Raw genomic sequence first — 12,437 nt, forward strand, 5'->3', positions numbered from 1 at the left:
TGTTTTACTGGTGGCGGCATGCTTCGTCCCACGCTTCGGTGTGGGTAGGCCCATATTTTTCCAAGCTTATTACCTGTGTTTTACGTTCTCTTTTATATTACTGTTCTGAGTCTTTTCTTGACACCCATCTGAGCGGGCGATGAAGACCTTGCCGTCGTGCACCCATACAACCCTCTCCATCCATCCATCCATCATCAGCTGGTTAGTAGTTTCTTACAATTGTGGGCTTTAAATTGGATGGTTAGTAGGCCGCTCTGGTTGATAAATGTAGCAAATGTAGAACACAAATTAGACGTTTACCTTTACTGATTCACTGTGCACTGCATCATAGTGTAACTTAATGCAATACCTACATATGACGCATTATTTAAATGTGTGTGTGTGTAATGAGAAAGGAAGAGAGAGAGAGAGAGAGAGAGAGAGAGAGAGAGAGGGGTGGTTCAGGTGAGAGACGTTGGAAGGCTGGATAAATTTAACAGGGCTGGGCCGAGCCAGCGCGTATGATGCCTTTATTTTGTATTTATTAAACAGAAAAACACCGGGGACCAGTAAATTGTGGAGGCCTGGTGTGGGGATAGCGATGTAAATAATTAGCGGCGACCTTTAAATTGTAAATGCAGGAGAGAGCGGCGTGTCGCGGTGAGGTTGGCAGCCCTGCAGCGCACCCCGTAGCTGGCGCCACCTGCCGTGAGCTAAAAAAAAAGCGAGTATAAAAAAAGCGACGCAGGCCGGCGCGGCGCTGCGCGCTGTGGCAGAATAATTAACGGGGAGGGGCGAGGAGTCGCGCTGTAATTGGGTCATCCGTCCCGCCACCTCCCCCCCCCCCCCCCCAGCACGGGCCGCCCAGCGCCCTGTGGCGTCCCAGCAGCCCTCGACGCCGTTTGGAGGACGCCGACGCCGCCACACGTGGCGCCGCGACGCCGGGTTTTAATTACTGTCCGGTCCGGTCGTCCACTCGCAACGGGCACAGCAGTGGCTGGGGGTGTTTTAGAAACAGTGCGACCGGGACTGCGTGGCTGCGTGGAATAAAGTGTGTACCGTTCTCGTCTCACTGCGGCAAACAAATGCTGGTCACGAAACTACTGCTGCCGCTGCTGCTACCACTACTACTACTACTACTACTACTGCTACTATTTATTATTTTCTACATTTTACTGTATTATCTATAACCTGCGACTGTTTCGTCTCGACGGTGTTGCCTATGGGACAGTGCCTTCCTTAAATGACTCTACGATCATACAAATATAGAATATTTATTTAGAATGATGAATGACATGTTTTTCTAAAGGCGGAAAAATACAGGTTGATTCCGTGATAATGCTAGAAACTTAAACTGATGATAAGGGTAAATGTACACTACTGGCCTTTACAATTGCTACACCAAGAAGAAATGCAGATGATAAGCGGGTATTCATTGGACAAATATATTATACTAGAACTGACATGTGATTACATTTTCATTCAACTTGGGTGCATAGATCCTGGGAAATCAGTACCCAGAACAATCACCTCTGGCCGTAATAACGGCCTTGATACGCCTGGGCATTGAGTCAAACAGATCTTGGATGGCGTGTACAGGTACAGCTGCCCATACCACAGTTCATCAAAGGTAGTGGCTGGCGTATTGTGACGAGCCAGTTGCTCGGCCACCATTGACCAGACGTTTTCAATTGGTGAGAGATCTGGAGAATGTGCTGGCCAGGGCAGCTTGCCCTGGGATACTAAAGATAACTTGATCCAATATTTCGGCGATCAAACTATCCGGCATCTTCAGGAGAACGCTGCTGATTCGGCAGTAGTGGGGCTCAACAGCAGGTCTAGGGCGCTGCAGTCATGGACTGTGCGGCTCGTCCCGGCGGAGGTTCGAGTCCTCCCTCGGGCATGGGTGTGTGTGTTTGTCCTTAGGATAATTTAGGTTAAGTAGCGTGCAAGCTTAGGGACTCATGGCCTCAGCAGTTAAGTCCCATAAGACTTCACACACATCTGAACATTTTTTAACTCAACAGCAGCAGTGTTCTCCTCAAGGTGGCGGACAGTTTGATCGCCGAAATATTGCACCAAGTTAATTTTAGCATATGGCACCAAGCCAGGAGACTTTTAAGATTTATGATTCCGGGAAAACCCGCGAAGGACAGCTGTTATTTTATATGTACATAAATCATTTAGCTGACAGGTTGAGCAGCAATCAACGTTCGTTTGCTGATGATACTGTTCTGTAGCGGAAGGTGTCCAAGTTGAGTGAATGTAGTATCATACAAGAAGATTTAAACAGAATTTCTAGATGGTCTGATGAATGACTGCTTGCTCCAAATGTAATTTAGTGCGGCTGAGCAGAAGAAAAATTCCTGTTTCGTTCGAATGCAGCATTAGTAGAGGCCTGCTTGAGACAGTCACGTCGTTTAAATATCTGGGCGTAACGTTTCAAAGGTGCGTGAAATGGAACGAGTATGAGGGGGATTCTGGCAGGGAAGGCGAGTGGTTGACTTCGGCTTATTTGGAGCATTTTAGGAAAGTGTGATTCATCTCTAATGAAGAACGCATATAGGATGTTAGTGCGCCCTATTCTTGAGTACTGCTCGAATATCTGGGATCCGCACCAGGTTACGTTACAGGAAGACACTGAAGCCATTCAGCAGCGGGCTGCTAGATTTGTTACTGGTAGGTTCGAATATGCTACGGAGATGCTTCAGGATCTCAAATGTGAATCCCTGGAGAGAAGGCGACGTCTTTTTTTTCCCGAGAAACACTATTGAGAACATTTAGAGAACCGGCAATTGAAGCGGATTACAGTACGATCCTACTGCAGCTTAAGGGCCACGAACATAAGGTACAAGAAGTTAGGGCTCATACGGAAGCACATAGATAGTCATTTTTCCTTTGCTCTACCTCCGAGTGGAACAGCAATGGAAATGACTAGCAGTGTTACAGGGGTAATCTCTGCTATGCACAGTACGGCAGCTTGCGGAGTGTAGATGTAGATGTAGATGAACGTGACGATGTGCTTCACACCCGGAAACCGGTAGTGCCTTACTAAAATTCGTCCAGACTACAGCTGTTTGAGGAGCTCTTGCTACAACACAATTCCAGTTAGCTTACGCGTTTGTGAGGATGAAGAGAAAGCGAGGTGAGTGTGGACACGACAGGTCCGCGTGTTTTCAGCGCTAGCGCACACTGCGGACTTCTGTTAGCCATACGGTGCAGCCTGTGATATCGACTCACCGCAGATGGGCGCCGTGTTGGCTACACGTGCAGCTGTTTTGCATCGTAGGACCGCTGGACAGAGGCGGGCTGCAAAACGACCGGACGTTCGGTCCTTTAATCCAGGGAATGTATCTGCACGCTGAATATCACCTTGTCCACGTAGGGTGGGCTCCGTAGAGAATTATAGACGGACTGAAACTCTTTATGAAACGATGATTCGATTTCAGGACGCACCCGTACGGGGGTTGGACAAAATATGAGAAAATCGTGTGAAGTGCATGCTTGAACATACACTATGTCGTCAAAAGTAACCGGGCACATGACTGAGAAAGCCTTTCAAGTTCGTGGCGCCCTCCATCGGTAATGCTGGAATTTAATATGGTGTTGGCCCATCTCTTAGCCTTGATCACAGCTTACACTCTTTAGGCATACGTTCAAAAAGGTGCTGGAAGGTTTCTTGCGAAACGGCAGCCCATTCTTCACGGAGTGCTGCACTGAGGAGAGGTATCAATATGGGTCTGTTAGGCCTGGCACGATGTCGGCGTTCCAAAACATCCTAAATGTGTTTTATAGGGTTCAGATCAGGACTGTGTGCATGATAGTCCATTACAGGGATGTTATTGTAGTCTAACAATTCCGCCACAGGCCGTGCATTATGAACAGGTCCTCGATCGTGCTGAAAGATGCAGTCGCCATCCCCGAATTGCTCTTCAACAGTAGCAAGCAAGAAGGTGCTTAAAGCATCAATGTAGGCCTGTGCTGTGATAGTGCCACGCAAAACAACAAGGGGTGCAAGCCACCTCCATGAAAAACGCAACCACACCATAACACCACCGACTCCGTATTTTACTGTTGGCACTACACACGCTGGCAGATGACATTCACCGGGCAATTGCCGTACCCACACCCTGCCATCGGATCCCTACATTGTGTACCGTGATTCGTCACTCCACACAACGGTTTTCCACTGTTCAAACGTCCAATCTTTACGTTCCTTACACCAAGCGAGGCGTTGTTTCGCATTTACGGGAGTGATGTGTGGCTTATGAGCAGCCGCTCGACCATGAAATCCAAGTTTTCTAACCTCCTGCCTGTCATTGTACTTGCAGTGGATCCTGATGCCGTTTGGATTTTGTGTGTGATGGTCTGGATAGATGTCTGCCTATTACACATTACGACCCTCTTCAACTGTCGGCTGTCTCTGACAGTCAACAGATGATGTCGGCCTATACGCTTTTGTGCTGTACGTGTCCCTTCACGTTTCCACTTCGCTACCACATCGGAAACAGTGGACCTAGAGATGTTTAGGAGTGTGGAAATCTCGCATACAGACGTATGACACAAGTGACACCCAATCACCAGATCACGTTCGAAGTCCGTGAGTTCAGTCTAGAGCCCCGTTCTGCTCTCACACGATGTCTAATGACTACCGAGGTCGCTTATATAGAGTACCTGGCAGTAGTTGGCAGCAAAACGCACCTAATATGAGAAAAGTATGTTCTTGGGGATGTCCGGATGCTTTTGATTACATAATGTACATCACTAAAGCTGCCTGCAGGCCGATAACCTACGTATTGGTGAGAATCATCAACTCACACCTGCAGACTCCACCTGAAAATGTTCTTTGTGTCTAAAAGCCATAACTATGCCCTGGAAATTGGCTCCGAGATGATTATTAACAAAATGGACAATTTACTGTCTTCTGCAATGTCAAAAAGAAGCTGGATAAGATTACATATGTCACTAGTTAAACCAGCATTGTAACGTGACAGTAACGAAATCTGATCACTGTAACACTTACAAGTCCATACGGCAACTATTTTTTTTTAAATGTTTTGTATTTATGCTCAGAACTCAAATATCTGTGCAACAAAATAGTTACCAACAATTCTCGAAAAACTCCAGTTCGAAATTTCATGAGAGACTTTAAAACTACATAGCAAGATCGAGATGTGGAAAGGGAGGGTGGCGCTGTTGTAGACTGCTTGTCTGCCATGTTGGCATCCCAGGTTCCATTGCTGCCCGTGGTTAATTTACTAAAAAAGAGCATTTTCTACTAGAATTACTATGAAGAGTAAAATATTTAAAGATAAAAAACTTGTTTCGTAATGATTTTTATCTTTATAAATTTTACTGTTAATGGAAATTCTAGTGTGAAATGGGCCTTTAAAGAAAAGATCGGAAATTAAGAATTTATATTTGCAATGCAAACTCGGTTTTTGTGAGTGATATGTAAGTAGAGATAAACAGACGTGCATTTTCATAAAAATGACAATTAGATATATGTTAATTAGTATATATTTTATGAACGTTCTATTTAAATGACAAATGTATTCGAAACGAACGAAAAAGACGAAAAATAGTGACCTAAACCAGACTCGAACCAGCAATTCAGCGACTTTACGGAATTGCTCGTAAAACATGCACCTCTGCTTTTAAACTTATAGCAGACAGAAATCTGACCCAGGCCGCCCACTTTGCTGGATAGCACTCTGCCATAGAGCCAAGCTGTCTGTTGCAAGGCGACTATATTTTTCAGAATGAGATTTTCACTCTGCAGCAGAGTGTGCGCTGATATGAAACTTCCTGGCAGATTAAAACTGTGTGCCCGACCGAGACTCGAACTCGGGACCTTTGCCTTTCGCGGGCAAGTGCTCTACCATCTGAGCTACCGAAGCACGACTCACGCCCGGTACTCACAGCTTTACTTCTGCCAGTACCTCGTCTCCTACCTTCCAAACTTTACAGAAGCTCTCCTGCGAACCTTGCAGAACTAGCACTCCTGAAAGAAAGGATATGGGGAGACATGGCTTAGCCACAGCCTGGGGGATGTTTCCAGAATGAGATTTTCACTCTGCAGCAGAGTGTGCGCTGATATGAAACTTCCTGGCAGATTAAAACTGTGTGCCCGACCGAGACTCGAACTCGGGACCTTTGCCTTTCGCGGGCAAGTGCTCTACCATCTGAGCTACCGAAGCACGACTCACGCCCGGTACTCACAGCTTTACTTCTGCCAGTACCTCGTCTCCTACCTTCCAAACTTTACAGAAGCTCTCCTGCGACTATATTTTTATTTACTAAAGACGCTCGAAAAACTTTAAAGTCGATTTTCTCGAGAATGTTCGATACTTGCATTGATCTGCTTTGTGGAATTGATATTTGAGCTCTAAACTTCACGTACCATAAATATAATCCGAGTGCCACGTGGTCCCCCTTTTCGTCTTCCTCGCCTCCCGAAATGTTTAGCGTTCTACCTGAACAACTTCAAACAAAACAGATCCTACTCCTGACACAAAAACTACTCAGGTGTCTGCTGCAGCAGTCGGCAGCGAGCTTGGAGTACCAGCAGAACGTTGTAGAGTAGCAACGATATGTCACAAACATACAATGTGTTGGACAGGTGTAGCGGAGTGCGGCAGCCTGCCCCACCAGTTCTATCCCTGTCCTGAGATTCACCAGTGCCGTGGCGCGGCCTGTAGAGTAAAAGAGGTTGCCGGCGGGTGTCTGCGCAGGGTTGTGCTGTCTCTCTCACCTGTACTGGCAGGTCATGCCGAAGCCAAAGTCCCTCCAGAAGCCGGTGTCTCTGGAGATGACGAGCTGCTCCGCCTCCGGGGGCAGCGGCCGGCCCTGCAGGGTGTACACCACGTGCGGGTTGTACAGGCTGAACACGATCGGGTAGTACACCTGCCAACACCAGACACAGCAGTTCACATGCATACGTCTTCAAACATGGAAGCATCAGCCGAGGGAGATCTTGATTAGTTGCCTGTGTTCAACGTGGAATCGATAAAGACACGTTTTACAATGCAAGAATGCCCAGTCTCTGGGCGTTAAAACTGAATAAAATATTATCGAACTTCCAATCGTCTCAAACGGGTAAAATGTCAGAAGACTGGCCAATGTCAAGTTGAATATCTACTGATGGGCTACTGTTACGCCCGGATCATTTACACAGTTTCAATTTCTGCAACAGAGTTGTAGGGGCTGTAGAGGTTACTTAGTAGATAAAGTTTTGATAACGAACCCATGTCCGGAAACGTTACGTATTTATACAAAATAAGAACGAACACCACATCAATTTCAAATTTCCCTCTTCACAGTACGGAGACGTGGGCACCGTCGTCAGTTCATTTTGTAATAAGAGCCTCTTAAAGCCCGTGACGTAACTCCGCTTTCCCGTATCTTTTTAGATGTTCTTCAGCAAGTGGCATTCTTTAAGTAAATTGTTGTAGCTCCGTCATAAGTTGCACTGAGAAGTAACTTCTGTATTTATTGATGGTGACTACTTTCGGACACCTGCTTCCTTTTTTAAAACCATCCGTACCGTGTAACAATACAAGCGGCGGCCTGTGTACAAAAACTGCCCCTGCAAGGGGTGATCAGAGCGGCACAATGGACGACTCAGCAACAGTAGACAGACCATGTAGTACGGGCATTACACGAAAGCTATCGTCTCTACTGTCACACTCGCGATACGGATGGTTTGAAAATGGACACAGGTGTCCGAAACTAGTCAGCGTCAAGAAATAAAAAAAAAAATACTTCTCAATGAAACTTATGACGAGGCTACAACCATTATAAAACAAGTTCCGGGCCTATTTTTAATGCCCAGCATGCTGCAAGTTCGTAAAGAAAAGATGCATTCTTTTAACAGAGCAAACGGCGTTGTTCGTTACTCGTATAACAACTGCACTAGAAAGAAGCACAAGTTTCTGCTTTAAGTGAATCTTGCATTTAAGAAGGAGAAGTAAAAGAAAATAGTTAAATACATAGATTTTTCTTAACCTAGCTATCCAGGGTGTGAGGGCTCGGCAAATCACCGAGCCGTCACATTAGACGTAGCATACAAGATATCTTTAATACTTGTTTGATAAATTTGTGTGTACATGGGTGTGTTGTATTACTCTTATATTACATTTGACACAGGTCATATGTGCTTTACACAAGGGCACAATTGGTACATTATTTGTTCGTCTTTGGGTTCCTTATTTGTACATGTTGTGCGTGGTGTTTGTGTTGTCCTGTAAGGTAAAATCTTATCTATATTTAATAACCAATTGCATCATTTTCATTGCAGATATTATTTTATCTAAGCTTAATAACAATTATATCATTTAAATTACACATATTACTGCGCATACTGAAATGAAAGTTGATCCATATCTGTGTTCCTTAATTTAGTGTTATCTTACATCTAGGTCTGTATATTGGTTCAAATGGTTCAAATGGCTCTGAGCACTATGGGACTTAACTGCTGTGGTCATCAGTCCCCTAGAACTTAGAACTACTTAAACCTAACTAACCTAAGGACATCACACACATCCATGCCCGAGGCAGGATTCGAACCTGCGACCGGAGCGGTCACGCGGTTCCAGACTGAAGCGCCTTTAACCGCACGGGCACACCGGCCGGCGTCTGTATATTAATCTCCCTGTTTGTATCCGTTTCAGCATCTATTTCTATTTCTGTGTTTGTGTCTGTGTCTCTATTATTCCAAGTATCCTGTTCCGGTGTTTCTGTGTTTGCCCTTATTTGCGTATGTGTTTGTGCTTGTTTGTATAATTCGTTTGACGTACTGACACATTATCGGTTATGTCATTCAGTATGTTCCAATCGTCTGACTATCATAAAAGTTGTTCTTTGTTGTTACGGTTAGTTCGGGGTCGTGTGTGTGTGTGTGTGTGTGTGTGTGTCTGTCATAGTGTAAAGGGACATGTTCAGGAGTTCTTAGTTCTCCACAAGCGCACGTGGGTGTTATCCTGAGACCAAACCGATGGAGATGATCTGGATATGGACCATGGCCCGTGAGGCGTTATCTACATGTTTCAGCCTCACTCGTTCCTTGGTGTTTGGGAAAAAGGTGTAGACGCGACGAGTCCCATTCTTTCTTCCAGACATTTCGCGAGCCGTTTGGATGGCGCATTTCTGTTATGCCGTCTCCTGTAATATCAAATACCTTGTCGCAGCTGCCTTTCTTCTATCGGTACGCTGCCGCTCTTTGACCGATGGTGATGTCAGGGGCACACGCCATCACTACGCATAGTACCTCCACCGATACTGTGCCGAAGGCTCCCGACATTCTGAGCACAACTCTTCTCTGGCCAAGTCTAACAATGATTTTATGTGCTGCAAGCCTCAGTCGATGCGCCCATTCGCTCGCTGCGAGGCATACTGTGGAAACGATTATTGGGATATGATATGTACGTATTGTCTTTATACACTCCTGGAAATGGAAAAAAGAACACATTGACACCGGTGTGTCAGACCCACCATACTTGCTCCGGACACTGCGAGAGGGCTGTACAAGCAATGATCACACGCACGGCACAGCGGACACACCAGGAACCGCGGTGTTGGCCGTCGAATGGCGCTAGCTGCGCAGCATTTGTGCGCCGCCGCCGTCAGTGTCAGCCAGTTTGCCGTGGCATACGGAGCTCCATCGCAGTCTTTAACACTGGTAGCATGCCGCGACAGCGTGGACGTGAACCGTATGTGCAGTTGACGGACTTTGAGCGAGGGCGTATAGTGGGCATGCGGGAGGCCGGGTGGACGTACCGCCGAATTGCTCAACACGTGGGGCGTGAGGTCTCCACAGTACATCGATGTTGTCGCCAGTGGTCGGCGGAAGGTGCACGTGCCCGTCGACCTGGGACCGGACCGCAGCGACGCACGGATGCACGCCAAGACCGTAGGGTCCTACTCAGTGCCGTAGGGGACCGCACCGCCACTTCCCAGCAAATTAGGGACACTGTTGCTCCTGGGGTATCGGCGAGGACCATTCGCAACCGTCTCCATGAAGCTGGGCTACGGTCCCGCACACCGTTAGGCCGTCTTCCGCTCACGCCCCAACATCGTGCAGCCCGCCTCCAGTGGTGTCGCGACAGGCGTGAATGGAGGGACGAATGGAGACGTGTCGTCTTCAGCGATGAGAGTCGCTTCTGCCTTGGTGCCAATCATGGTCGTATGCGTGTTTGGCGCCGCGCAGGTGAGCGCCACAATCAGGACTGCATACGACCGAGGCACACAGGGCCAACACCCGGCATCATGGTGTGGGGAGCGATCTCCTACACTGGCCGTACACCACTGGTGATCGTCGAGGGGACACTGAATAGTGCACGGTACATCCAAACCGTCATCGAACCCATCGTTCTACCATTCCTAGACCGGCAAGGGAACTTGCTGTTCCAACAGGACAATGCACGTCCGCATGTATCCCGTGCCACCCAACGTGCTCTAGAAGGTGTAAGTCAACTACCCTGGCCAGCAAGATCTCCGGATCTGTCCCCCATTGAGCATGTTTGGGACTGGATGAAGCGTCGTCTCACGCGGTCTGCACGTCCAGCACGAACGCTGGTCCAACTGAGGCGCCAGGTGGAAATGGCATGGCAAGCCGTTGCACAGGACTACATCCAGCATCTCTACGATCGTCTCCATGGGAGAATAGCAGCCTGCATTGCTGCGAAAGGTGGATATACACTGTACTAGTGCCGACATTGTGCATGCTCTGTTGCCTGTGTCTATGTGCCTGTGGTTCTGTCAGTGTGATCATGTGATGTATCTGACCCCAGGAATGTGTCAACAAAGTTTCCCCTTCCTGGGACAATGAATTCACGGTGTTCTTATTTCAATTTCCAGGAGTGTAGTTAGTCAGAATTTTGTTGTTTGTATTATTGATAATTTATGCATTGTTTTAATTGATTTGTCTGTTGTAAGTCTGATACGTTCAGAGAACTTCCGTTTGTCGTCAATGTGTAAACCTAGATATCTTGTCACTCTTTTGCGTTGCAAGGTTAGGTCATTTAGCTTGATGCTGGGGTTTCTCTTAAGTTCACGTTTCAGTAGTATGTACACCGTTACCCCATCCATTGATGTCTACGAGTAGGTGAGTAGTCTTTTGTTCTAAGTGTCTTCTTGAGTTTCCTGTTATCACTACGAGTAAATCATCAGCGTGCGCTGTTACCCCATTGCTCTATCATCATCTCTGTGTAGGTTGTCTAACAGCGACTCAATAGCAATGTCCCAGAATATGGGTCCATATATGAAACCGTGGGCACCCTATCTATTTTTCATTTTGACAGCTCTTTGGTGACTCAATCGCCATTCTACAACTCTGTCTTTGGAGCAGTCGAGGAAGGTTTTATATAAAGCTGTTGGAATTCGCATTTGTCTTAATTTTGAGAATAGCACAGGCCATCAAAGGTTGTCAAAAGCGCCACATACATCAATTAATATTGCCACCACATATTTGACGTGAGTGCTGTGAGTTATCTGTAAAGCTTGGCTTGAACCCATGCTGATGTGAACTGAGATCCAGAAGCTGTGTGACTAGCCTCACCTTACATTCAGTAGACAGGTCTATATGATTTTGGTTATGTTGAGTCCTTGTCCGCTGATATTTCGATAAGCACTGCATTGGCCGTCTTCCAGCAGACGGTTATTCTCCCTTGCAGTAAAGAGGCATTAAGTAAGTCCTTCAGATAGGGGACAATCAGTGGTGCAGGAGTTTTAATGGTTTCTAAGCGAATTCCATCTGGGCCTGAAGTTTTCCTGTCTTAAATTTCATTATTGCCAACGGAGACTCCTCACGAGCGAGAGGAGTAGTGATTCCACCAATTATGTAATTAATGTCCATGTGTCTCCTTAGGTCTGTTTGGCAGCGTTGGTGGCGCGTAGGGTCACCGTGTGATAGTAGCTTCTTTAGTAGGTTGTCGAGCATCTCCAGCCCTACGTCACTGTACCGTTTTTTCGCTTTAATGTTGACATTACCTTTGGTGTTTTTATTCTCTCAGTCTTTTTTTTTTTGAAGGACTCTCCGCATACGTTATTGTGTAAGCTGGACGTAACAAAACTGTCCCAATGGTCCTGCCTTTTATTTTTTTGTCATTCGTCTTTGTATCGGCGTTTAGCTTCAAGGTATTGCTGCAGCCTGATTTCTTTTTCTTGCGTTCTCTTTGCTCGTTCGTAATATCGTCTTTTGTCTCGCGAATACTTCCTTAGTTTTGTTATTTACGTCGTCTACAGTATACTTTGTTTACGTATGTCACTGGGTTGTAGACTGTAGCGATTTGCGTTCTCTGTAGTGGATGAGTTAATATGTGTGCCCTGTAATCAATACTTCCTCAGGTGGTGTGCAAGGGGAATTTTTCTATAATATCTTTTAGTGTCGGCTAGTTTGCCCTGTTCAGCGGCAATCGCGGTTGTTGAGTCAATGTGTTTGTGAGTGTAGTGTAGTGGGA

General features: G+C 46.5%; 1 protein-coding gene across 1 annotated transcript in view; it reads right to left on the bottom strand.

Moving 5' to 3' along the window:
• Positions 1-12,437, bottom strand: part of LOC126456865 (chondroitin sulfate N-acetylgalactosaminyltransferase 2-like) — a 165,389-nt gene that overhangs the window by 58,724 nt on the left and 94,228 nt on the right. The window contains exon 6 of the mRNA XM_050092686.1: positions 6,734-6,885. Coding sequence (XP_049948643.1) covers positions 6,734-6,885 — 152 coding nt within the window. The remainder of the gene's footprint in view (positions 1-6,733; positions 6,886-12,437) is intronic.

This window comes from Schistocerca serialis, chromosome 1, assembly GCF_023864345.2.
Source record: "Schistocerca serialis cubense isolate TAMUIC-IGC-003099 chromosome 1, iqSchSeri2.2, whole genome shotgun sequence".
NCBI lineage: Eukaryota > Metazoa > Arthropoda > Insecta > Orthoptera > Acrididae > Schistocerca > Schistocerca serialis.